The sequence below is a fragment of the Coregonus clupeaformis genome, chromosome 10, assembly GCF_020615455.1.
Source record: "Coregonus clupeaformis isolate EN_2021a chromosome 10, ASM2061545v1, whole genome shotgun sequence".
NCBI lineage: Eukaryota > Metazoa > Chordata > Actinopteri > Salmoniformes > Salmonidae > Coregonus > Coregonus clupeaformis.
The window spans coordinates 40,814,449-40,839,956 of record NC_059201.1 but is presented as its reverse complement, the minus strand read 5'-3'; the positions used below and the strand labels follow the sequence as shown (position 1 = coordinate 40,839,956).

General features: G+C 41.1%; 1 protein-coding gene across 3 annotated transcripts in view; it reads left to right on the top strand.

The window, feature by feature from the left end:
* Window positions 1-25,508, top strand: part of LOC121575143 (natural resistance-associated macrophage protein 2) — a 46,671-nt gene continuing 21,163 nt past the window's right edge. The window contains exons 1-2 of one of the 3 annotated variants that reach the window (XM_041888033.1): window positions 1-288; window positions 16,022-16,118. In XM_041888033.1, coding sequence (XP_041743967.1) covers window positions 259-288; window positions 16,022-16,118 — 127 coding nt within the window. In that variant the 5' untranslated portion in view covers window positions 1-258. Of the gene's footprint in view, window positions 289-7,282; window positions 7,336-16,021; window positions 16,119-25,508 lie in introns of those variants that run through there. The other 2 variants (XM_041888034.2, XM_041888035.1) reach the window with 2 other exon arrangements.

Below are 25,508 nucleotides of genomic sequence, written 5' to 3'. Positions count from 1 at the left end.
GTAGAATGTCATTTTTTTTTTAGAGCAACGGGGCTGGGAGGTAGAATTGAGTTTCTCCCTGTCTCTGGCCCACACTACAGTACAGTCGGTGGCGGTAATGCACCATAACGTTGGATGCCAACTGCCGATAAACTCCACCGAAGAAAAGGAAGAAGCAGCGTCACTAGCTCAGTGGTGTCACTTCACTTGCTAGGCAACAGTGTCCTAATGCTAGCTATGTCAGTTTATCTAGGTGTTATTTAACGTAATGAAATTTACATGAGCATACTTTTTACACGCTATATCCAGGTAAGACGACGCCTTTCTATTAATTCCAGTGGTTGTTTTAGCCGGCGAACAACAGTGCATCCAAGTTAAGTTGTTAGCTAGCTAGGCTAATTGCTTGCCAGAGAGGTCAAAGTTAGCTGGACTTGCTAGCGTTAGCTGTCTATTTACGTTTTAAAGTAAATCATTAATGTTAATTAAATAACACATATTTGAAGTTCAATTGTTGATGAAGCTACCGAGAACGAGTAAAAATTCACCCAAGGCTGAAAAACGGCAATAGAACGTTGGCTAAGCTGGAACACTAGCGCGAGCCCATAGAAAATGAATTGAATCGAACGTTCGCAGAGCCTATTTTGACTGGAATTATGCAAAGAATTCAATTTCGCCTAAATGGCACACAAAAAAATAAAAACTTCGGACTATTTCTGGTCTGCCCAGACGTACATAATTACAAAGAGGAGATTATCCTGATTAAAATGGTGTCCGACTTGAACAAATCTAAATATACACATTGAGAGATATTTGGCCAAATAGACCGGCATGCTTCTCCATAGTAAAACAATGAGCGGAGTTCAGGGCAAGGGCAAAAAGTATTTTGGGTCTAGCCTTTGATGACAACCGAACTCGCTGCCCAGATTGACATAATTAAGAGGAGATTCTCATGATTAAAATGGTGCCCGACTTGGAAAAAATCGAAATATACACATTGCGAGATATTTTGCGAAATAGACAGACATACCAATATTTCCCCTATAGAAAACAATGGGACGACCTCAGATTTCTGAGTAATTTTTTGTTGTTGTTGTTGACGTTTTAACTACCAGCGTGGGCAGGTCTCATTGCAAACAATAGCGAAGCAGGCATTGTGACGTAGAACAATGGGCTGGGAATAAAACATTCGGAAGGCGAGTTGGTGCCACGGTGCTCAATATAACTAATAGGAGCTGGCGGGGTGAAAAATGGCCTAAGATAAGGCCTGTTTTTTCGTGATTACTTAAAAACTAGGACAAGCAGCTGGGGCATATGGTAATATTATGAAACTGGGCTCCATGGCGGACGCAATTAACTAGTTTTTATCAGATTTTGTTGTTGTTGTTAAAACTGTCATATGTCCAGCCTACCAATGCTCGTTAGGAACGCTAGCCAGGGAATGTAGTTATTTTCCTTGTGCAGTCAAACAACTATTTCTCAGCTAGCTAGCTACCTAGATATCCAGCTAAGGTTTTGGCACAATGTTTCTTAAATAGATAGATAGCATAGACATCAGCAAACTGGCCAGCCAGGCAGTTTGATTATCTAGTTACTCAACTGACTTCTTGCACGGGGTCAATGAAAAAGGAAAGTAACAAAAACATATTTGGTTCATTGCTTTATGGTACTCCTTTGATGCCTACTTTTTGGTCGTTTCAGGTAGCTGCCAACCATAGAAATGTCTAGACTTTCTGGCCTCCCTTCCTATCCAGTTGACCCAACTTGCTTGCTAGTTAGTTGTTTTTGACTGTGTCTCAATGTCAAAGTGAGCACATGTGGGCAAATAGCTTACAGGAAATAAATATAGTCTAGTGTTAGTCCAAGTAGTACTCTTATCAAAGAGTGAAATGCTTACTTACAAGCCCTTAATCAACGATGCAGTTTTAAGAAAAATAAGTGTTAAGTAAAAAATTGATCAGTAAAAAAATGAGAATAATTGAAGAGCAGCAGTAAAATAACAGTAGGGAGGCTATATACAGGGAGTCAATGTGCAGGGGCACAGGTTAGTTGAGGTAATTGAGGTAATATGTACATGTAGGTATAGTTAAAGTGACTACGCGTAGATAATAAACAGAGAATAGCAGCAGTGTAAAAGAAGGGGTGGGGGGAACAATGCAAATAGCCCGGGTAGCAATTTGATTAGCTGTTCATTAGTCTTATGGCTTGGGGGTAGAAGCTGTTAAGAAGCCTTTTGGACCTAGACCTGGCACTCCGGTACTGCTTGCTGATGTACTGGGCCTTACGCACTACCCTCTGTATTGCCTTGCGGTCGGAGGCCGAGCAGTTGCCAAACCGGGCAGTGATGCAACCAGTCAGGATGCTCTCGATGGGGCAGCTGTATAACTTTTTGAGGATCTGAGGACCCATGCCAAATCTTTTCAGTCTCCTGAGGGGGAATAGGCTTTGTCATGCCCTCTTCACGACTGTCTTGGTGTGTTTGGACCCTGATAGTTTGTTGGTGATGTGGACACCAAGGAACTTGAAGCTCTCAACCTGCTGCACTACAGCCCTGTCGATGAGAATGGGGGTGTGCTCGGTCCTCTTCTTTTTCCTGTAGTCCACAATCATCTCCTTTGTCTTAATCACGTTGAGGGAGAGGTTGTTATCCTGGCAACACACGGCCAGGTCTCTGACCTTCTCCCTATAGGCTGTCTCATTGTTGTCAGTGATCATGCCTACCACTGTTGTGTCGTCAGCAAACTTAATGATGGTGTTGGAGTCGTGCCTGGTCATGCAGTCATGGGTGAACAGGGAGTGCAGGAGGGGACTGAGCACGCACCCCTGAGGGCCCCCTGTGTTGAGGATCAGCGTGGTAGATGTGTTGTTACCTACCGTTACCACCTGGGGGTGGCCCGTCAGGAAGTCCAGGATCCAGTTGCAGAGGGAGGTGTTTAGTCCCAGGGTCCTTAGCTTAGTGATGAGCTTTGAGGGCACTATGGTATTGAACGCTGAGCTGTAGTCAATGAATAGCATTCTCACGTAGATGTTCCTTTTGTCCAGGTGGGAAAGGGCAGCTCTTAAGGAGCCTAATGTTACCGTTACTCCTTAAAGTGGAACTGACAGCATTTTAACTACTTTGCAGATATGAAACACTCAATCATAATATCAGTAAACATATCAAATTCCAAGTTTATGCTTCAAAACCAACGTTATAAGAGGTTTTAAAAATGAACTCTATTCCATGACATACATATTGGGTGCGTTTGTAAATTCACTCTGGCTATCTACTCCGATTTCAGAGCACTCTTGTCTGAGTGTGCCAGAGCAGAATAACTAATGAATTTACGAACTCGTAAACAACCGCTGAATATGACCGGTGTCAATAAATGTTGGCAAAAAAAGTAATTAAATTGTAGCTAGCAGCACATTTACAGTCACCAATGCTCTAGATGACATGGAAACAGCCTAATCAGCTCTGCTACAGCGAGTAAAATGGTCAGAGTGAGTTGGTTCAGAGTTCGTTTTGATATTTCACCAGCGTGTCCTGAACGCGTCTGGTGTGGATGGACAAAATCAACATGATGGCGCACACGGACGCACGCACGTGCCCAGTGTAGTCAGCATGTAAATCTCACAGGTACAAACATGACTCGAGTCATGCTACCACTGTAACCTCTCGCCCTTAAAGGGGCAGGTGAACATTTTTGTCTCATCTGTGAAATTAAACAATATACCACACTACTTCTTACTAGGAAGACACATATTGTTTTAGAAACAGTACAAAGCATGCTCATCTGTTTTTTTGTGTTTAGTTGGAGTAATTCTAGCGAAGAAATAATAATATTTAGGCTGGTAAAAAATCTGAGTGGCTGGTAGATTTTTAAACCTAACTGCCACAGTGGCTGCTGGACCAAAAATAAAATGTTTTGCCCTGCTCCCATCGGTGAATTCAACTTCAATTGTGTTGCTTTCGTGTGTCCCGTTTACTGTGCGCAGCGGAGGGAAAGTGTACAGACACATGCCACAGTCCTAGCTAGGCTACTAAAATGTTCCAGTCTGGCTTTGGTTTTTAAAACTTGACAATGAATAACCAAAAAACTAAACCTGCAACAAAACACCATGCAAAGGAGAAACATGTAGGCCTATTACAGCAATATTTGAACAGTAGCCTAGGCTGGCTACTCAGTTACAATACATTTTGAGTGCACCATACAGCAATGCTGCATTTAACCGCACCGGTGATCCATGCAGCGCCAAAAAATTAAAAACATGTTTTAAGTTTAAATGTTACGACATTAAATTATTTTTAATTAGGGTCGCACCATATTATGCACATTTGCAAGCATAGCAACAAAGGGTTGATAAATATGATTTCTCTTTTGTTTTAATATGTTAAAATGCTATATACAGCATCCTATGTACATAAGTGGACATTATAAAGGGATATCTTTTTTCTAATAAAACAATGGCCAGTTTGGGTCGCAGTTGCACGTTTAAGAAACAACAACAAATAGGCTATGTCTAGCCCGTGGATTCTTTGTTTATGTAGTTAGATATTTATTTAGCAAGCTAAAAACACGGAACCTAATGTTAGCTAGCTGCTGGGAGGATGTCATATCATTGGGGAAGTGGGTGAGTGACCGACTTTTTCCACTCATATCGTTTTTCAGTGGCTACAGCTAGAGATGCAAGTGTCATTTGGTTAGCTAGCAAGAAATGTGAATCGCTTTGCTAGCTAGCTATGCTGAACTTGAATGACTGTTATTCACAGTTAGCATATCTCTTAATTGTCAATCAAATGTATTTGGCATCGATCAAATGGGCGGGCAGGCATGTTCACGTTCAGTTGTCAAAATGTGGGTTTGACTGCAGAAGGACGAGCAGGCTACTATTCCCCAATGTTTCAGTGCAATTTTGACGGCCAACTAGCTTAAGTTTGAGAGGGTTTATCTAATGTTCCCTCGTTAGATTTTTAGCTTATCTCGCTCTGGCTAGCTTTAGTTGTTGATCATGTTGTTGTGCATTTTCAAGTTTTCATAAATTCATAGAATGTTTGGTTATTAAGTAAAGTAAGGCATAGGCAACTGAGGGAGAGAGAGCCTACCTTTTCATGGTTGTTTGAGCAATAGGACTCTGAAGTTCCCAAATGTAAGAGGACATATTTGCAGAAATCCATTCAGGTGTATTTTGTGGCTTTTGGCGAATGCGTTCTAATGATCTAAAGTTGTGCTGTTGCTACTGCCTGTAAACACACAGTCCAGTTCAAAGTGAATGATGGCAGGCCCGTGTGGCAAACAGCTTATTTGCCTATAGGCCTGCTGTAGCTTTGATTGGCTATGGCGCACTGGTCTGCGTAGACTCCGGTCCTTGAAAATACATGTTTTTTATTAGGCTTTATTTACTGCAGCGTATATTGTCCAAACGTGCGGCCACTTTCCCAGTTCTATATTGCTATAGAATTTTCACAAATGCTTTACTATACTTCATAACCAAACATTCTATGAATTTATGAAAATGTGAAAATGACCATATCTAAGTGCTTGCTTGTCAGAAAATGTAAAAAAAAAAAAAAAAAAGTGTCATATTCTTCCTGGGGGTGTATATGAAAAGATTTGAATAAGATTTCATGTTGCTAAATCGCTGTCAGTTCCAGTTTAAGATCAATTTTTTCAGAGGTAGACTGGCTCTGGCAGCCAATACTCCCATCTAAACGTAAATTGATTCTCAATTGCGATATGGTTCTAGAAACATAAAGCCTTTTACTTTCATATCACATAATTTCACAAATGCAAAATACACACTTACTGTACACGGTTTTAACCGGCTTTATCACAGCTGCAGCCGACAGTATTTTTCTTTCGTTACACACAGGTGTTCGGAGCATGCGAGATAGCTAATTAGCGCAGGTCTCTGTCTTCAGTCTGACTTCTGTAAACACATGCTGTAACATGGAAATATGGCCATGTGGGAATCCTAACCCTATAAAGGTGTGTATTAATGTAATGTTTAAACAAATATATCTTGCTGATATGAAAGATAAGGTCCTTATGCTTCCTAAAACGTAATGCAAGTGATGCGTGTTAATGTTCAGACCGAGTGTCGGGGCTCTTAACAAAACTCCACCGTACAAAAGACGCCTTTGTCAAATGACTCTTATGTGTAATGGAACTGAGAGTTATGATAAAGGGCTAGTTTAGTGTATGCAGTGTAGCTGAAAATGAATGGACATTTTTTACATTGCAGGTTCAAACAAATACCTTAAATCACGTCACTGTTTAAAATAATGGCTGCTGTGGCTACTGCTAGCAAGCATGAGGACTAAAAGGGCAGTTGTCCAGGATAACTAGCAGTATTTCAATCTTCTCAATGGAGCAGTGTGGATAAAGGTACAATTTGGAGTACAATGGCATATCCCATCCTTGCATTGAGGTACGTTTTCCGACCCATATTTCACGCTGGCACCACAGTGTCTTAATGTAACCATGATTGCGTTCTGACCTCTGTGCAGGTCAGTGTAAACTAGTATAACGGTAGGGTCGGTATCTTCTGGCAAGGCCTATAGCCTAGTATAACATTTTAAACATAACTTTATAACATGTTCTAAAGGTGCTAAGCTGTTAATTCAGCCCTCGGAGGCATTTCTAGGTCAAACTGTTCCTTGTCTCATGTGAGGAATGTAACCTAAAGGTTTGTTTCAGTCCTAATTTAGGCTGCAATAAAAGAGATCGGTAGATGTGTGTATGTGTGCAAGGTCCTTGTTCCGTTAGGGAGGTGACAGATATGGAGTGAGCTGTTTTTTACAGATTAGGTCTGGTAGAGAGAGAGAAGCTGGGCGAGTAGAGGCCCGATGTTGGGAGAGCAAAACTGCTCCCACTCTGTTCTCTCTGTTCCGCCCTCATTCTTCTCAGTCTCATGCTTCTGTTCATGGGAAGAATGAGTGACCGGGACTGGTAATTTGACCATTTTGACTGTGAGTAGTCCTATACACAGGTGCTATACAACTTATTTTATTTACATTGATAGGGGTTTAAGTCCAAGGTTGACAAAGGATAGGAAGTCGTTCCATGTCATTTCAGCAAGCCATGACACCCGCCATCTCAGATTGTTCTGAAATTGTAAACAAGTAAAATTGTGTGTGTGTATGTGTGCAAGGTCCTTGTTCTGTTAAGGAGGTGACAGATATAGATATGGAGTGAGCTGTTTTTTACAGATTAGGTCTGGTAGAGAGAGAGAAGCTGGGCGAGTAGAGGCCCGAGGTTGGGAGAGCAAAACTGCTCCCACTCTGTTCTCTCTGTTCCGCCCTCATTCTTCTCAGTCACATGCTTCTGTTCATGGGAAGAATGAGTGACCGGGACTGGTAATTTGACCATTTTGACTGTGAGTAGTCCTATACACAGGTGCTATACAACTTATTTTATGCATTGATAAGGGTTTAAGTCCAAGGTTGACAAAGGATAGGAAGTCGTTCCATGTCATTTCAGCAAGCCATGACACCCGCCATCTCAGATTGTTCTGAAATTGTAAACAAGTAAAATTGGCATTCCTGAAACATTATTTTGTTGACATTTTAATTTGATCTCAGAGAAATTAAGCTAATTGCACACATATTGGCAATTTTTTAATTTATAGGATTCAGATAATATTCAATAATTATAGTACCTAACATCCGATTTGGGACCAAACTCCTTCCTACCAATTAGGGCTGATTGTTTGGTCGATAGGCTGTTGGTCGACCAATATTTTTTTTTTTGTTGAGCAGTGGCAAATATATAAAAATAATTTATTGCACACGAGACACCTGTCTGATTCACACCTGTCTGAGTGGACTAATCCATGCGGAGGCCGCGGGGATGGCACACCAGTATCACCAGTAGTAGCCTACATTTACCGTGAAATTACCATAATTTATAGTGTAGAATGTTTGTTTGGTTACGGTAATTTCTGACCCTTTACGCAGTACTTTGTTGAAGCACCTTTGGCAGCGATTACAGCCTCGAGTCTTCTTGGATATGACGCTATAAGCTTGGCACACCTGTATTTGGGGAGTTTCTCCCATTCTTCTCTGCAGATCCTCTCAAGCTCTGTCAGGTTGGATGGGGAGCGTCACTGCACAGCTATTTTCAAAAAAAATATCCCCACAGCATGATGCTGCCACCACCATGCTTCACAATAGGGATAGTGCCAGGTTTCCTCCAGACGTGACGCTTGGCATTCAGGCAAAAGAAAGCATGATTTGTTGACAATTGTAATCCAAGCCAAACCTTAATTTACTTGTTGTGACACACTGTGGTTCTAAACTCCGTTTTAGATGAGACTGACTTCATGACAAAAATGATCCTATTTACACTTTGTAGTCAACTTTGACACTAGAATAAATGTTTGACACATCGATCCCACATAGGCAGTTTTCAAAGGGATTAGTTGCTTTTTAGGGGCAGTCGTTCTTTACAACTGGTTTCATGAGAATCACCCTGCTCTCTTGGGGCTATCCTGATGCAATTCTCATATGAAGACTTTCCCTACAAGCCCAAAACATTGATCGAGAAATGGGCTATTGGCTAAAATGTTGTGACCGCCCTAAAAAATAAAATAATGGATGTCTTAAAAAAATAAAAAAATATATATATATGAAACAAAATGATCAGGAAACCGCTCTATGTATTGTGATTAGTGACATTTACCATTAAACCCAATGCAACCCAATACCATTGCAAATCAATATACAGTGTGTGTTTGGGACTTTTAACATTGAATACTTTTTTTACATAAGTATTCAGAAATTTTTACATTTTAGTAATTTTGGCAGACGCTCTTATCCAGAGCGACTTACAGTTAGTGAGTGCATACATTTTTCATACTGGCCCCCCGTGGGAATCGAACCCACAACCCTGGCAATGCAAGCGCCATGCTCTACCAACTGAGCTACACAGGACCACAGTCCCTTTGCCAGGTGTATCCTGTTTCCATTGATCATCCTTGAGACGTTTCTACAACTTGATTGGAGTCCACCTGTGGTAAATTCAATTGATTGTACATGATTTGGAAAGGCACACACCTTCCAGAAGGACAACCATCTCTGTAGCACTCCACCAATCAGGCCTATATGGTAGAGTGGCCAGACGGAAGCCACTCCTCAGTAAAAGGATCTCCTCATTTTACATTTGAGATTCTTCAAAGTAGCCACCCTTTCCCTTGATGAGAGCTTTACACACTCTTGGCATTCTCTCGACCAGCTTCATGAGGAATGCCTTTCCAACAGTCTTGAAGGAGTTCCCACATATGCTAAGCACTTGTTGGCTGCTTTTCCTTCACTCTGCGGTCCAACTAATCCCAAACCGGTTGAGGTCGGGTGACTGTAGAGGCCAGGTCATCGGATGCAGCACTCCATCACTCTCCTTCTTGGTAAAATAGCCCTTACATAGCCTGGAGGTGTGTTTTGGGTCATTGTCCTGTTGAAAAACAAATGATAGTCTCACTAAGCGCAAACCAGATGGGATGGCGTATCGCTGCAGGATGCTGTGATAGTCATGCTGGTTAGGTGTGCCTTGAATTCTAAATAAATCACTGACAGTGTCACCAGCAAAGCACCCCCACACCATCACACCACCTCCTCCATGCTTCACGGTGGGAACCACACATGCGGAGATTATCAGTTCACCTACTCTGCATCTCACAAAGACGAGGTGTTTGGAACCAAAAATCTCAAATTGGGACTCATCAGACCAAAGGACAGATTTCCACCGGTCTGTCCATTGCTCGTGTTTCTTGGCCCAAGCAAGTCTCTTCTTCTTATTGGTGTCCTTTTAGTAGTGTTTTTTTTTGCAGCAATTTGACCATGAAGGCCTTACTCACGCAGTCTCCTCTGAACAGTTGATGTTGAGATGTGTCTGTTACTTGAACTCTGTGAAGCATTTATTTGGGCGGAAATTTCTGAGGCCAGTAACTCTAATGAACTTATCCTCTGCAGCAGAGGTAACTCTGGGTCTTCCTTTCCTGTGGCGGTCCTCATGAGAACCAGTTTCATCATAGCGCTTGATGGTTTTTGCGACTGCACTTGAAGAAACGTTCAAAGTTCTTGAAATGTTCCGCATTGATTGACCTTCATGTCTTAAAGTAATGATGGACTGTCGTTTCTCTTTGCTTATTTGAGCTGTTCTTGCCTTAATATGGACTTGGTCTTTTACCAAATAGGGCTATCTTCTGTATACCCCCTCTACCTTGTCACAACACAACTGATTGGCTCAAACGCATTAAGAAGGAAAGACATTCATCAAATTAACTTTTAAGAAGGCACACCTGTTAATTGAAATGCATTCCAGGTGACTACCTCATGAAGCTGGTTGAGAGAATGCGAAGTGTGCAAAGCTGTCACCAAGGCAAGGGGTGGCTATTTGAAGAATCTCATATAAAATATATTCTGATTTGTTTAACACTTTTTTGGGTTACTACATGATTCCATATGTGTTATTTCATAGTTTTGATGTCTTCACTATTATTCTACAATGTAGAAAATAGTACAAATAAAGAAAAACCCTTGAATGAGTAGGTGTGTCCAAACTTTTGACTGGTAGTGTAGCTTGAGAGAATCTGGAAAGAAGAATATGAGAAACTCCACAAATACAGGTGTGCCAAGCTTGTAGCGTTATACCCAAGAAGACTCGAGGCTGTAATCGCTGCCAAAGGCGCTTCAACAAAGTACTGAGTAAAGGGTCTGAATACCTATGTAAATGTGTTATTTCAGTTTTACAAACATTTCTAAAAACCTGTTTTTGCTTTGTCATTATGGGGAAATGTGTGTAGATTGAGGTTTAAAAACAATTTAATCCATTTCAGAGTAAGGCTGTAACGTAACAAAATGTGGAAAAAGTCAAGGGTCTGAATACTTTCCAAACGCACTGTACATTTGAAAGTTATCAAATATCTACAAAAATTCAGATATTGCGTTCTTCTCATATTACTCTGTAGGCTACTGACCTTTTCAAAGCTTCCTTTGGCAGCCCACCATACATCTGCCTGTAGTTATTGAACTCAACTTGAAGGAAGTTTGTTGTGATTGAGTGGGGGGAAATGGCTGTGGGCAAGGTTCTGACAAATGAGTGTGTCGTGGTGGTGGCAAGGACACACCCAAGAAACACCCACATCAAACCACACCCCCAAGCCAACTCACGTTTGGCTTCTGTCATGGCCGCCATCATTTCTTGAGGAGCAAGCCAAAAAACGAGGCCAAATCAGCAGGTGCAGTTCCCCTTTTAACAATGGCAGTTGCAAATTGAGTTAGAAAACCATTATGCATCTGCAACAATCAACAATTATTCTGAAGACTAAGATGCCTAGTTTATGGCACAGTGGTTTATTTTAAATGCATTTTACATTTTGACATTTACAAATTATCATTACCAAAATGTGTCCGGATTAAGTTCTTGGGTCATTTTATAAAATTGTTCTTTAGAAAAATCTAATTTATTTTCATAAAACACAATATGCTACTGTAGTTTGTACATAAATAATACAAATGGTATACTAGTTGACATTCACATGAAACTATAATATTGATTATGTAAAAACTGTCTGTGGACATGTTTCTCATTACCATAACACTTTCAAGTTGCTGTAAAAAATAAAAAATAATTGTATTCACCCATGATGCATCATCTAGATGAGTAGTCCTTAGATGAGCACAAGTTCATTTAATTTCTTCATGTATATGCCATCAGAATGAAGATCTTATTCTCAAACACCCCCTTTACGACACTTTCTCATTACCGAAATGACTAAAAGGCTCAAATTAGGAAAAAATGTGAGAACCATTACCTTACCAACAGAGGCATGAATGGGCTTTAGTGATGTGGTCAATTGTTTGCTGTCTCCTATTACTTGCAGATTGAGTTTACGGCCTATCATTACCGAAACACATCTCATTACCAAGTCATTTTTAGGTCCATTTCGGTAATTAACCTTAATTTCAGTAATGATAATAAGCAAATTTTATGTATACTCAATGGGTGTGCTGTGCTAGTAACTTTATTTACTAGGACTACTGCTTACACCTATGATATAGATTTTTTGTAAAACATCAGTTAATTGATTACGTAAGGGTTGTCAAGACATGGGTGAATAAACCCCATTTTTGTATTTACTTAAAACCACAATCTGGAGTTTGTTTCAGCAAAGAGCAACCACACCATTTAAAGGAGGATATCTCCCATTTTGACATGTGTACCTATTTTAGCACTTACCTATACTGTTGTTTGATCCCAAGACAGTTTGGTCCATATGCCACATATTTAGATACTTTATAGACATACCATGTTATGCCATTTGCCCATAGAATCCCATTCAATTTAGAAATGCATTAGAACCACAGATATCCACGTCCTAATACACCGATATTACCTGGAAAGACCTTGGAGAAAAAAAGAAAAACAATTATTCACTGTTTTTATGCTAAAGTCCACTTTTGAAAATATTACAGTACTTATATTTATGCTAAAATAAGGGGTATTTTAGTCAATTGCATTAAGATTGGTGATTTAATATTATGCAAGTCATTTGGGATTAACAAATGACAAGTGATGTATTGGGTTACTAATTCTCTAATAGAGCTCAGTACAGTTTTTCAATGGCAAACTATGCAACACTCATTACCTAAACATGCATTCTCATCATCAAAACCTGCTTATCATTACCGTAATGCACCAATATTTAGGAAATATTAGGAAAAATAAAACGTGTACTTTAGTAATTTGGGCTTAATCTGATGGTGTGACTTTTGTTCCCTATCCAAATATGTGTACATAAAAATAACATGTATACACAAGTAATTATGACAAAAAACAAGATTCAGAAAAGGTTGTTGCGGTAATGAGAAATTACTAAATGCATTTTAATTTACTTTTAAATAGATTTGTTTTCAGTGTAATGTTTAACTCAGCCCTTTTCATTAGATAAGCAATGTTTTAAAAAATGGCATTCATTTGTTTATTACTTTTTTGGACTTCAAACTGTTACAGAGAATTTTTGCGTTGGTAGTTGTGGAAATTGTGGTAAAATACATAATATCTGATCAACAAAACAATAATTATGAAATAGATAAAAACAGATCCAAATCTTAGTGATCCAAGTGGAATGATGGTGGAATAAAAAATAAATACAAATAATAATAAATTGGGTCAAGTGCCAGTTTCGTGACAATCACCCGGCACTTGTTGGTCTATTCAAGAAGAGTTGGGTTGAAGAATTAGGTTGCGATTAGGACAAACTGAATTGCTTTCATGGAGGACTGGCTTGAATTGTGAGGATGACCACACCATTTTCTTTCATAATCTATTGGTTTTCTACCCAAAGTTGCAAATAAACTGTTTAAACACGAGACCAGCAAAATGTATTAAAAGTGTGGCAGTGGCATCTAGTGGTACTTTCCCACTACTTTATGGTAAATAATGCAAACGACGTCGATGACCTAATTTCTCTGAACAGGGGGAAAAAAACATCACCAGATTCACAGGGAATACATTACATGGTATGTAGAAGCAATATTCCAAGCCACAGCTTCATACTACTTGTCAAACATCGAGAACTGATACTGTATAGGCCTACTGGTTGTTGGGGTGGGGTTGGTGTTGGGGGTCCGTGTGTGGCTTTTGACTTTCTTTTTTTATTCCTCATGTCTTAATCACTGGTAGGAAGAAGTTTGGTCCAAATCGGATGCATTTATTTAATATATGAATCCTATAAATTTAAAATGGCCAGTTTGGCTGCAATCAATTAGCTTAATTTCTCTGATAAATATATTTCTACAAAATGTTTCATGAATGCTAATCGTGTCTGTTACTAACTACAGAAACGATTTCAGAACTGTCTGAGATGGTGGTTGTCAAAAACCTCACATTGAGGAAAGTGAAAGTTGGTTAGTGTGTGTACTGAATAAGATGTATTCTAACCAGGGTGACAATATTGAGGTCAATGAAAGGCTTTTGTTATGTTCTCACTATTAGGCAAATATGAGTGAAGTGGTCATGTGCATTTCTTGCTGAGTCATTTAGCTGTTGCAGAACTAGTAACTCAGCATCAATATCAGTTGTCTCCTGTCATTGGTTATTGATAGGTTCAAGAGTGCTTATTTCCCATTGTTATGAATAACTTTCTTGGTTACTTTTGTTTAGTTTAGCCTAACTCTTCAAATCCTCAATCATTTTCTATAGCGGGCCTGCTCTTCTCAGGCAAAGCAGTATTTAGGCCCAAGTGGAGAAATGGTGGAAATAAACGGAACTCTAACCGTTTACAAACATTGATCCTTCTCTGATTTAGTGGCTGACGAGAGTGAATGACAGCCTGCAGATACCCACAATGACCAGAGTTGAATTGGTCAGGATTTAAGGCCAGATAGAAGCAAAATCCTAAATAAGAGTGTTACTGGTCTCTCCAGTGTTCTAATGTATACACTGCTCAAAAAAATAAAGGGAACACTTAAACAACACAATGTAACTCCAAGTCAATCACACTTCTGTGAAATCAAACTGTCCACTTAGGAAGCAACACTGATTGACAATACATTTCACATGCTGTTGTGCAAATGGAATCGACAACCGGTGGAAATTATAGGCAATTAGCAAGACACCCCCAATAAAGAAGTGGTTCTGCAGGTGGTGACCACAGACCACTTCTCAGTTCCTATGCTTCCTGGCTGATGTTTTGGTCACTTTTGAATGCTGGCCGTGCTTCCGCTCTAGTGGTAGCATGAGACGGAGTCTACAACCCACACAAGTGGCTCAGGTAGTGCAGCTCATCCAGGATGGTACATCAATGCGAGCTGTGGCAAGAAGGTTTGCTGTGTCTGTCAGCGTAGTGTCCAGAGCATGGAGGCGCTACCAGGAGACAGGCCAGTACATCAGGAGACGTGGAGGAGGCCGTGGGAGGGCAACAACCCAGCAGCAGGACCGCTACCTCCGCCTTTGTGCAAGGAGGAGCAGGAGGAGCACTGCCAGAGCCCTGCAAAATGACCTCCAGCAGGCCACAAATGTGCATGTGTCTGCTCAAACGGTCAGAAACAGACTCCATGAGGGTGGTATGAGGGCCCGACGTCCACAGGTGGGGGGTTGTGCTTACAGCCCAACACCGTGCAGGACGTTTGGCATTTGCCAGAGAACACCAAGATTGGCAAATTCGCCACTGGCGCCCTGTGCTCTTCACAGATGAAAGCAGGTTCACACTGAGCACATGTGACAGACGTGACAGAGTCTGGAGACGCCGTGGAGAACGTTCTGCTGCCTGCAACATCCTCCAGCATGACCGGTTTGGCGGTGGGTCAGTCATGGTGTGGGGTGGCATTTCTTTGGGGGGCCGCACAGCCCTCCATGTGCTCGCCAGAGGTAGCCTGACTGCCATTAGGTACCGAGATGAGATCCTCAGACCCCTTGTGAGACCATATGCTGGTGCGGTTGGCCCTGGGTTCCTCCTAATGCAAGACAATGCTAGACCTCATGTGGCTGGAGTGTGTCAGCAGTTCCTGCAAGAGGAAGGCATTGATGCTATGGACTGGCCCGCCCGTTCCCCAGACCTGAATCCAATTGAGCACATCTGGGACATCATGTCTCGCTCCATCCACCAACGCCACGTTGCACCACAGACTGTCCAGGAGTTGGCGGATGCTTTAGTCCAGGTCTGGGAGCAGATCCCTCAGGAGACCATCCGCCACCTCATCAGGAGCATGCCCAGGCGTTGTAGGGAGGTCATGCAGGCACGTGGAGGCCACACACACTACTGAGCCTCATTTTGACTTGTTTTAAGGACATTACATCAAAGTTGGATCAGCCTGTAGTGTGCTTTTCCACCTTAATTTTGAGGGTGACTCCAAATCCAGACCTCCATGGGTTGATAAATTTGATTTCCATTGATAATTTTTGTGTGATTTTGTTGTCAGCACATTCAACTATGTAAAGAAAAAATATTTAATAGGATTATTTCATTCATTCAGATCTAGGATGTGTTGTTTAAGTGTTCCCTTTATTTTTTTGAGCAGTATATATATATATATATAGTTTTAATTTCAGTTGTCTGTTTCCAGACAGATTTCCAGTCCCTGCCTTTCCAGAGCTCCCCCTCCCCTCCACCCCCGTTCAACCCCACCCTGATGAAGACAGCGCGGGAAGCAGACCTGGAAGGTAACTTCTTATGATAACAGAAACACGACCCACTCCACCACACTCACTCCTACGCCAGACTGTGGTCAGCTCAGCACACATGGTGCACTATAGGCCCTATGCCAGTGTACACAATACATTGTAGAATTGTTTTATTAAAACTCATTTATTATGAACATTTGGTCTAAGACCTTTTTCAAGACAATGTGAGATTCACACCAAAATTGTTCTAGAATGTTGATTTTTTTTTTTTGTGCAAAAACTTCCTGCACTACAACGAGATAAGCTTGGTAGTGGGAGTGATAACCCTTTTCTAAAGTGTACACGGTAGATTCACTTACAGTGCCTTCAGAAAGTATTCACACCACTTGACATTTTCCACATTTTGTTGTGTTACAGCCTGAATTTAAAATGGATTAAATTTAGATGTGTTTTGTCACTGGCCTACACACAATACCCCATAATGTCAAAGTGGATTTCTTTATTTATTTTTTAAATTAAAAATTAAAAGCTGAAACGTCTTGAGTCAAGTGTTCAACCCCATTTGTTATGGCAACCCTAAATAAGTTCAGGAGTACACATTTGCTTAACAAGTTGCATGGATAATAGTGTTTAACATGATTTTTGAATGACTACCTTATCTCTGTACACTACACATACAATTATCTGTATGGTCCCTCAGCTGAGCAGTGAATTTCAAACACAGATTCAACCACAAAGACCATGGAGGTTTTCCAATGGCTCGTAAAGAAAGGCACCTATTGGTAGATGGGTAAAAAAAAAGAAGCAGACATTGAATATCCCTTTGAGCATGTTGAAGTTATTAATTACACTTTGGATGGTGTATCAATACACCCTGTCACTACAAAGATACAGCGTCCCTCCTAATTCAGTTGCCGGAGAGGAAGGAAACGGCTCAGGGATTTCACCATGAGGCCAATGGTGATTTTAAAATATACTGAACAAAAATATAATAGCAACATGTAAAGTGTTGGTCCCATGTTTCATGAGCTGAAATAAAAGATCACAAAAGCGTATTTCTCTCAAATGTTGTGCACAAATTTGTTTACATCCCTGTTAGTGAGCATTTTTCCTTTGCCAAGATAATCCATCCACCTGACAGGTGTGGCATATCAAGAAGCTGATTAAACAGCATGGTCATTACACAGGTGCACCTTTTAATATTTAATATTTAATTTAATATTTAAATTTTAATATGCCATTTAGCAGATGCTTTTATCCAAAGCGACTTACAGTCATGCGTGCATAAATTTTTGTGCATGGGTGGTCCCGGGGATCGAACCCACTACCTTGGCGTTACAAGCGCCGTGCTCTACCAGCTGAGCTACAGAGGACCACAATGCACCTTGTGCTGGGGACAATAAAAGGACACTCTAAAATGTGCAGTTTTGTCACACAACACAATGCAACAGATGTCTCAAGTTTTGAGGGAGCATGCAATTGGCATGCTGACTGCAGGAATGTCCACCAGAGCTGTTGCCAGAGAATTGAATGTTCATTTCTCTACCATAAGCCGCCTCCAACGTCGTTTTAGAGAATTTGGCAGTACGTCCAACCAGCTTCACAACCGCAGACCACGTGTAACAACGCCAGCCCAGGACCTCCACATCCGGCTTCTTCACCCATGGGATCGTCTGAGACCAGCCACCCGGACAGCTGATGTATTTCTGTCTGTAATAAAGCCCTTTTGTGGGGAAGAACTCATTCTGAATAGCTGGGCCTGGCTCCCAAGTGGGTGGGCCTATGCCCTCCCAGGCCCACCCATTGCTGCGCCCCTGTCCAGTCATGTGAAATCCATAGATTAGGGCCTCATTTATTTATTTAGATTTACTGATTTACTTATATGAACTGTAACTGAGTAAAATCGTTGAAGTTGTTGCATTGTTTTTTTAATGCAATTTACTAAAATATCCCTTATTGTAGCGTAAGTATTCATACTGTAATTACGTGCATGTGTTTTCAAAAGTAAAATGTGGAATTAAGCATAGTGACATTTTGGGAAAAAGTAATTTCACCAAGGTCTTTCCAGGTAATATTGCTATTATGATGTGGATATGTGTGGTTCAAATGTATTTTAGATGTATAAATTGAATGGGATCCAATGGGCAAATGGCATAACATGATATGCCTATAAAGTGTCTTAGGATCAAACAACAGTATAGGTAAGTGCTAAAACGGGTACACATGTCAAAATGGGGGATATCCTCCTTTTAAGTGGTGTGGTTGCTCTTTGCTGAAACACAAACTCCAGATTGTAGCTTTAAGTAAATTAAATGGGGTTTATACACCCATATTTCTTGACAACCCTTACTTAATCAAATAACTGTTTTACAAAAAAATCTATACAATAGGTGTAAGTAGTGGTCCTAGTAAATAAAGTTACCAACACAGCGCACCCATTGAGTATACATTAGAATTAACTTATTATCATTACTGAAATTATGGTTCTCATTACCAAACGGACCTGAAAAAGATTCTGTAATGAGATGTGTTTCGGTAATGATAGGCATTTAGCTCAATTTGCAAATAGTAGGAGACAGCCATTATGAGTCTGCAAACAATTGACCACATCACTAAAGCCCATCAATGCCTCCATGTCGGTAAGTTAATGGTTCTCAATGTTTTTCCCAATTTGAGCTTTTCAGTCATTTCGGGTGATTTGGCAATAATAGAAATCAGGAGGTTGTGACCAAGCTTTGTTCCACGGATTGAAGGGGAAAGGTCAGTCTTTGCCATTCTGACTCATATTGACATATGAAGTTATTGAGACATTCAGTGAGGTAGGCTACATATAGCTTACATAACCGAAGTTCAGGTTAGAAAGAGGATTGGACTTAGACACCAGAGAGTCCGTGGGAGTTGCGCGAACAGAAAGAAGCACAAAGAACACTCCAACCTGAGTGAGTACAGGTCCTTGTATCAGACTCTTGATGTAGAAAATTATCACTATACTTTATTAAAAATCTAAGTTCTTCCAGAGTTTTTGTAGAATCAAGATAGACTTTTATTACACAAAGTAACGTAAGCCGAGATTATCTGCAGAGCACCTCCCCTCTACCTCTCAGCTCTCCGTTTATATAGTCATTCCCATACATCCTAGCTCAAAGCCCCTCCCTCTTGGGTTCCCCCACCACCATCTTCAGTTTCCCTCTCTCCACTGCTCTGCCCACTTCCTTAGTCTATGATAGTGGCTAAATTTGACTTTTAGTAGTACAATCAATCCAGTCCTTATCATGCAAAAACACTCATGTTTAGTTTAAACTCTGTTCAACCCCGGCTCTCCCGGGCTTGACCTGAAGATTGATTGTTGGACATGACAGGTCCATACTTAATCTTTCAAACATACACAAACCCCACCCCATCATGCTGTAATCAATCAAGAAGATAGCCAAGGAGAGACAAAGGGTTTAGCCTGAACTCTGTTCATCCCTGGCTCGTTCCAGGGATATGCCTAAGGAAAGCCACAGGGTCATAGTCTGATTGCAGTCACAGATAAGATAAGTAGAATTTGTGTCAGATGCCCATTTTACACAAACCTAGTGAGAGGAACCACTCAAGTTCTTGCCTAACAACAGAGAATCCTGACTATATGTTCGTCACATCTGTGATTTAACTTTGTCTGTCCAATAGGTTACTAAAAAGTTCCCATCACTCTCAGTAGACTTAGGTAGCACTGTTATAGTGTGAGGACACATCAAGGCTCTACTATTCTTTCATAATGATGTGATGTTACTAGGGCTGTTACGGTCACCATAATACCGCCACACCGGTGGTCACGAGTCATGACTGCAGTCAAATTCCACTTGACCGTTTAGTCATGGTAATTGGGCTTCTCCAAGCTCTGATGCTGCTGATGGTCATTAGTATTCTACCAAACTTGCTAACTGCCTGGTACTCAGCACTCTAGTGTCCCTCTAATCACTCTGACATCAATGCAAATGAAATCAAACACTTCATTGGAGCCCATGAACTCATGTTGCTCAACATTTCTATAGGCAATGCAATTGCGTGAGAAAACAGAGTGATGGCCTCTATTAAAAAGAGGAGGATCCCATCATCTTTCTATAGGCTAGGCCTACTATATTTATTTCTCAACATTGCTAATATTAAGCACATTTGCTTCTCTTTACAACAGGAGTATAGCCTACCTGGCTCGTGTTATGATGAGTTTCTAGGGTATCAAGCAATTAAGGATGTAAGAATATATTTAGACACTCTGTGGACAGTTAATACAAATGTTTAATAGTCGGTACCGGGTTCGATATAACAACAGACAGGGCTCTGCCTCTTGCCTCTTGCGAACTACTGAACAAAGACAATATCTCAGCTTATATAGCCTCGAGTACACATTTCTTCACAAACATCTGGTAACCATCAGTGGGCACTCCCTTATTTGATGTTATTCCCTTGTCCCCAAGTCAGTATATCATATCCATTAATCATTCTAAGGTAAACATCAGTAATCTCCTTTGGCATAATGGAATGCATGACCCCCCCCAGACTGTGAGGCGCCAAGTCACTTTCTACTAAAGTCAACCTGGTTCCCATCACACTATGTAAACATCATAACAGCTGGCATGAAAATGAACCGCGGGAAAAGCGTCCTCCAGTCGCTATTTAAGTGGATAGATGACATTTATTTTTTTCCCCTGCCCCTGTTTCGAGACAGGTGCATGATAATGGTCTATTCTAAATCAAAGGAAATGTCACATACTATTTAGTATATGTAAAGACAACATTACATCAAGAATAGTCTGATTGGTGACAATATTAGCCTATCACTTGCGAATTATACAGTGAGGGAAAAAGGTATTTGATCCCCTGCTGATTTTGTACGTTTGCCCACTGACAAAGAAATGATCAGTCTATAATTTTAATGGTAGGTTTATTTGAAGTGAGACAGAATAACAACAAAAAAATCCAGAAAAACGCATGTCAAAAATGTTATAAATTGATTTGCATTTTAATGAGGGAAATAAGTATTTGACCCCCTCTCAATCAGAAAGATTTCTGGCTCCCAGGTGTCTTTTCTACAGGTAACGAGCTGAGATTAGGTGCACACTCTTAAAGGGAGTGCTCCTAATCTCAGTTTGTTACCTGTATAAAAGACATCTGTACACAGAAGCAATCAATCAATCAGATTCCAAACTCTCCACCATGGCCAAGACCAAAGAGCACTCCAAGGATGTCAGGGACAAGATTGTAGACCTACACAAGGCTGGAATGGGCTACAAGACCATCGCCAAGCAGCTTGGGGAGAAGGTGACAACAGTTGGTGCTATTATTCGAAATGGAAAAAACACAAAAGAACTGTCAATCTCCCTCGGCCTGGGGCTCCATGCAAGATCTCACCTCGTGGAGTTGCAATGATCATGAGAACGGTGAGGAATCAGCCCAGAACTACACGGGAGGATCTTGTCAATGATCTCAAGGCAGCTGGGACCATAGTCACCAAGAAAACAATTGGTAACACACTACGCCGTAAAGGACTGAAATCCTGCAGCGCCCTCAAGGTCCCCCTGCTCAAGAAAGCACATATACAGGCCCGTCTGAAGTTTGCCAATGAAGATCTGAATGATTCAGAGGAGAACTGGGTGACAGTGTTGTGGTCAGATGAGACCAAAATCGAGCTCTTTGGCATCAACTCAACTCGCTGTGTTTGGAAGAGGAGGAATGCTGCCTATGACCCCAAGAACACCATCCCCACCGTCAAACATGGAGGTGGAAACATTATGCTTTGGGGGTGTTTTTCTGCTAAGGGGACAGGACAACTTCACTGCATCAAAGTGATGATGGACGGGGCCATGTACCGTCAAATCTTGGGTGAGAACCTCCTTCCCTCAGCCAGGGCATTGAAAATGGGTCGTGGATGGGTATTCCAGCATGACAATGACCCAAAACACACGGCCAAGGCAACAAAGGAGTGGCTCAAGAAGAAGCACATTAAGGTCCTGGAGTGCCCTAGCCAGTCTCCTTAAATCTCCTTGCAGACCTTAATCCCATAGAAAATCTGTGGAGGGAGCTGAAGGTTCGAGTTGCCAAACGTCAGCCTCGAAACCTTAATGACTTGGAGAAGATCTGCAAAGAGGAGTGGGACAAAATCCCTCCTGAGATGTGTGCAAACCTGGTGGCTAACTACAAGAAACGTCTGACCTCTGTGATTGCCACCAAGTACTAAGTCATGTTTTGCAGAGGGGTCAAATACTTATTTCCCTCATTAAAATGCAAATCAATTTATAACATTTTTGACATGCGTTTTTCTGGATTTTTTTGTTGTTATTCTGTCTCACTTCAAATAAACCTACCATTAAAATTATAGACTGATCATATCTTTGTCAGTGGGCAAACGTACAAAATCAGCAGGGGATCAAATACTTTTTTCCCTCACTGTATATTATTACTTGTGAATGATGCCCAGTTAAGGCAAGAAACAGCCATGCGTTTTGAGACTTTTTCAAATCATAGTTGCGCACCTCATGTAGCCTAGCCCGTAGGCCTATATGTTTTGATAAGGTTTGTATCACAACTAAAGTGGCCAAATAACTTCTTAAAATGAAGCACATGAATCCGCTTTACAATGGGGGTAGAGCCTAACTGGCATACATAAGCAGCGCGTGAGTTTCAAGTTTGGGGAAGATAATTTTCACCATAAAAATGCACCTTTATACTGTTTGGAATATTCATTTATAGCATAGAATAGGTCAACTTTTGTACTATGGGGGATAGTAGATTGACATAGGCTAGTGCTTTTGCTGTTCGTTAGGCCTACTCATCATCTTGGCTGACGAAAAGTATATGACATTTCTTCCAATATCTTCAATATGCGCCTCGGAATTGGATAAGGACGCGCGCAGTTGCGTCCCCGATGTGTCTGTCTTCACTTCTAGCCTGTGAGAAAGACCCGATCACCTGACGGTGAGAGGTGCTTCGGCACGCAGCCAGGAGAAGGGAATTATAATATTCAGCCCAAGGGCACAACGGCCACTGGCCGCAAAAGGCATGGATTCTTTTGGGGTGAATTACGGCTACACAAATGGGATGCAGCTGGGAAATTTGAGGCATTATCAAGTGCTTGTCAAATTGTGAATGAGAGAGACTGACGAACTGTGTAAACCTGCACAGAAAACCAAGCAGAGCTCATGCCTTTCATGCAACTTTTTTCAAATCATCATTAGAGTCGCATCATGCAGCCTTAGAATGTATTAAAACACAAAATAGCCTTCCCTCAAATCATTTGGAGAAAATATCATTTCTATTTTATACATTTATAATTCTAACACCGTTTACACATTTATACTGTATTTGGGGTGAAATCCTTTAGTCATTATTCTTAAAATACAAATTAATCTATCAATTTTATTCCGTTTTCTTCATACTATAAAATAATATAAATAATGCCACGGAATTCTAATCATATCTTGCCTGCTAAATGAACTAGTGTAGCCCACAGCCATATGGCATAGCCAGATCAGGGCCTAACATAAGGACAACTCAGAGAATGCTATTCTGTTCTTCTGAAATAGACTACATTTTCTTCATATCATGTTTCTTTAGATCTGTCTAAAATAAATAATGGATTTATTGTGATGAGTAGGCTATTTTACATGCATTTATTAGACTTTTTGAAATGTAGATGTTCCAAAGGTCTGCATCAGTGGCTTGTAGGCTATGCGTGGAAGCCAGGAGATGCTAGCGATGTACTGGGCCGTACGCACTACCCTCTGCAGCGCCTCGCGGTCGGATACCAAGCAGTTGCCATACCAAGCTGTGATGCAGCCAGTCAAGATGCTCTCAATGGTGCAGCTGTATAACTTTTTGAGGATCTGACGGCCCATGCCAAATCTTTTAAGCCTCCTTAGGGGGAAGAGACGTTTTCGTGCCCTATTCACGAATGTGTTGGTGTGTTTGGACAATGATAGATCCTTAGTGATGTGGACACCAAGGAACTTGAAGCTCTCAACCCGCTCCACTATGGGGGAGTGCTCAGCCCTCCGTTTGCTGTAGTCCACAATCATCTCCTTTGTCTTGCTGACGAGAGGTTGTTGTCCTGGCACAGAGTATGTGAGCGGAGTTGAGTGGTTGCACCCATCAAACCATTTGGTTTTGAAGTATTGAAACCAAACCATATGATTTGAATGAAAAGTAGTTTAATAAACAACATGAAAAGGTGACTGTAAGAGGCGCTCATCATTTCAAATAGGCTACATGTCATATTAAACAGCATATAAACACAGTAGGTCAGGAGCCAGACAGGTTGCCTAAGAAAATAAATGATTAGCCTATTTCAATTATTTCAAGGCTATAGCCTACAAATTTTAATTAATTGTGAAGCATTTGCGAGTGCGACACACTAGGCTGGTGGTAACATTAAGCGCTCAGCATTTAAACAACATTTTGTTGTATTAAATCATTATAGTCTATACATTGCACATATAGGCTGTGACTTCGAATTAAATAAAAATGAAACAAAAAATTCCTTGTTAGGCTCAGTGCCTTTTTGAATTCACTTTTATAAACACTAGTTTGGCCAGAGTCTGTGGCTTCAGGCTCATGCGATGGTGCCTGGAGAGCAGGCCAGCAGCAGAGAATACCCTCTCCACGCTTGTTGAGCCACTGGGTTTTTAGGCAGAATAACGCTATCAAAACGGGAAGCTCCTTGAAAGAGGTCATATGTCAGGCCTATTGGGCCAAAATCAATGATAGCCTATTGTATAGATAATAGAACGAAAATGAACTAAACTTTAACTCTTTAAAACAAAAACAAAAAAATGCTACAATGACACACTTAGCTAGCTACCCACTTTGTTCCTTTCTGTTAGCATGTGCACGTAGTACACCATCATGCTTTCAGGATATGTGTCAGATTCCACAATGATTCTTTAGTTGTGGACACTACATCACCGCACTCCCTCTCTTATTCTTGTTCCTCATGTTTGTAAGTCTCCTTGATTTTGCACCTGTGTGTTTGATCAGTTTCTTTATGAAAATATTTAGCGAACTCCATGCCAGTAGCTAAAGCAAGGGGCTTATAGCAGCACACAAGTAGCCTACAAATGCATGCTGGGCCGGGCATGCCCTGAGCTCGTGAAGTGAGTGGTACTGGAGCGAAATTGGGAGCGGGCGAGAAGGCAGATGCTCCAGCCTTTGGGAAACTCTGTCTGCGCTCCAGTCAAATTGGCCACGCTCCTCCCTCCGCTCACATACTCTGTCTGTCACGCCCTGACTCAGGGGACTCTTATATGTTGAGTCAGGGTGTGAATGTTCTATGTTGTATTTTCTATGTTTGTGATCTAGGTGGTAGTTCTATGTTTGGCCGGGTGTGTTTCCCAATCAGAGGCAGCTGTCTCTCGTTGTCTCTGATTGGGGAGCATACTTAGGCAGCCTGTTGGC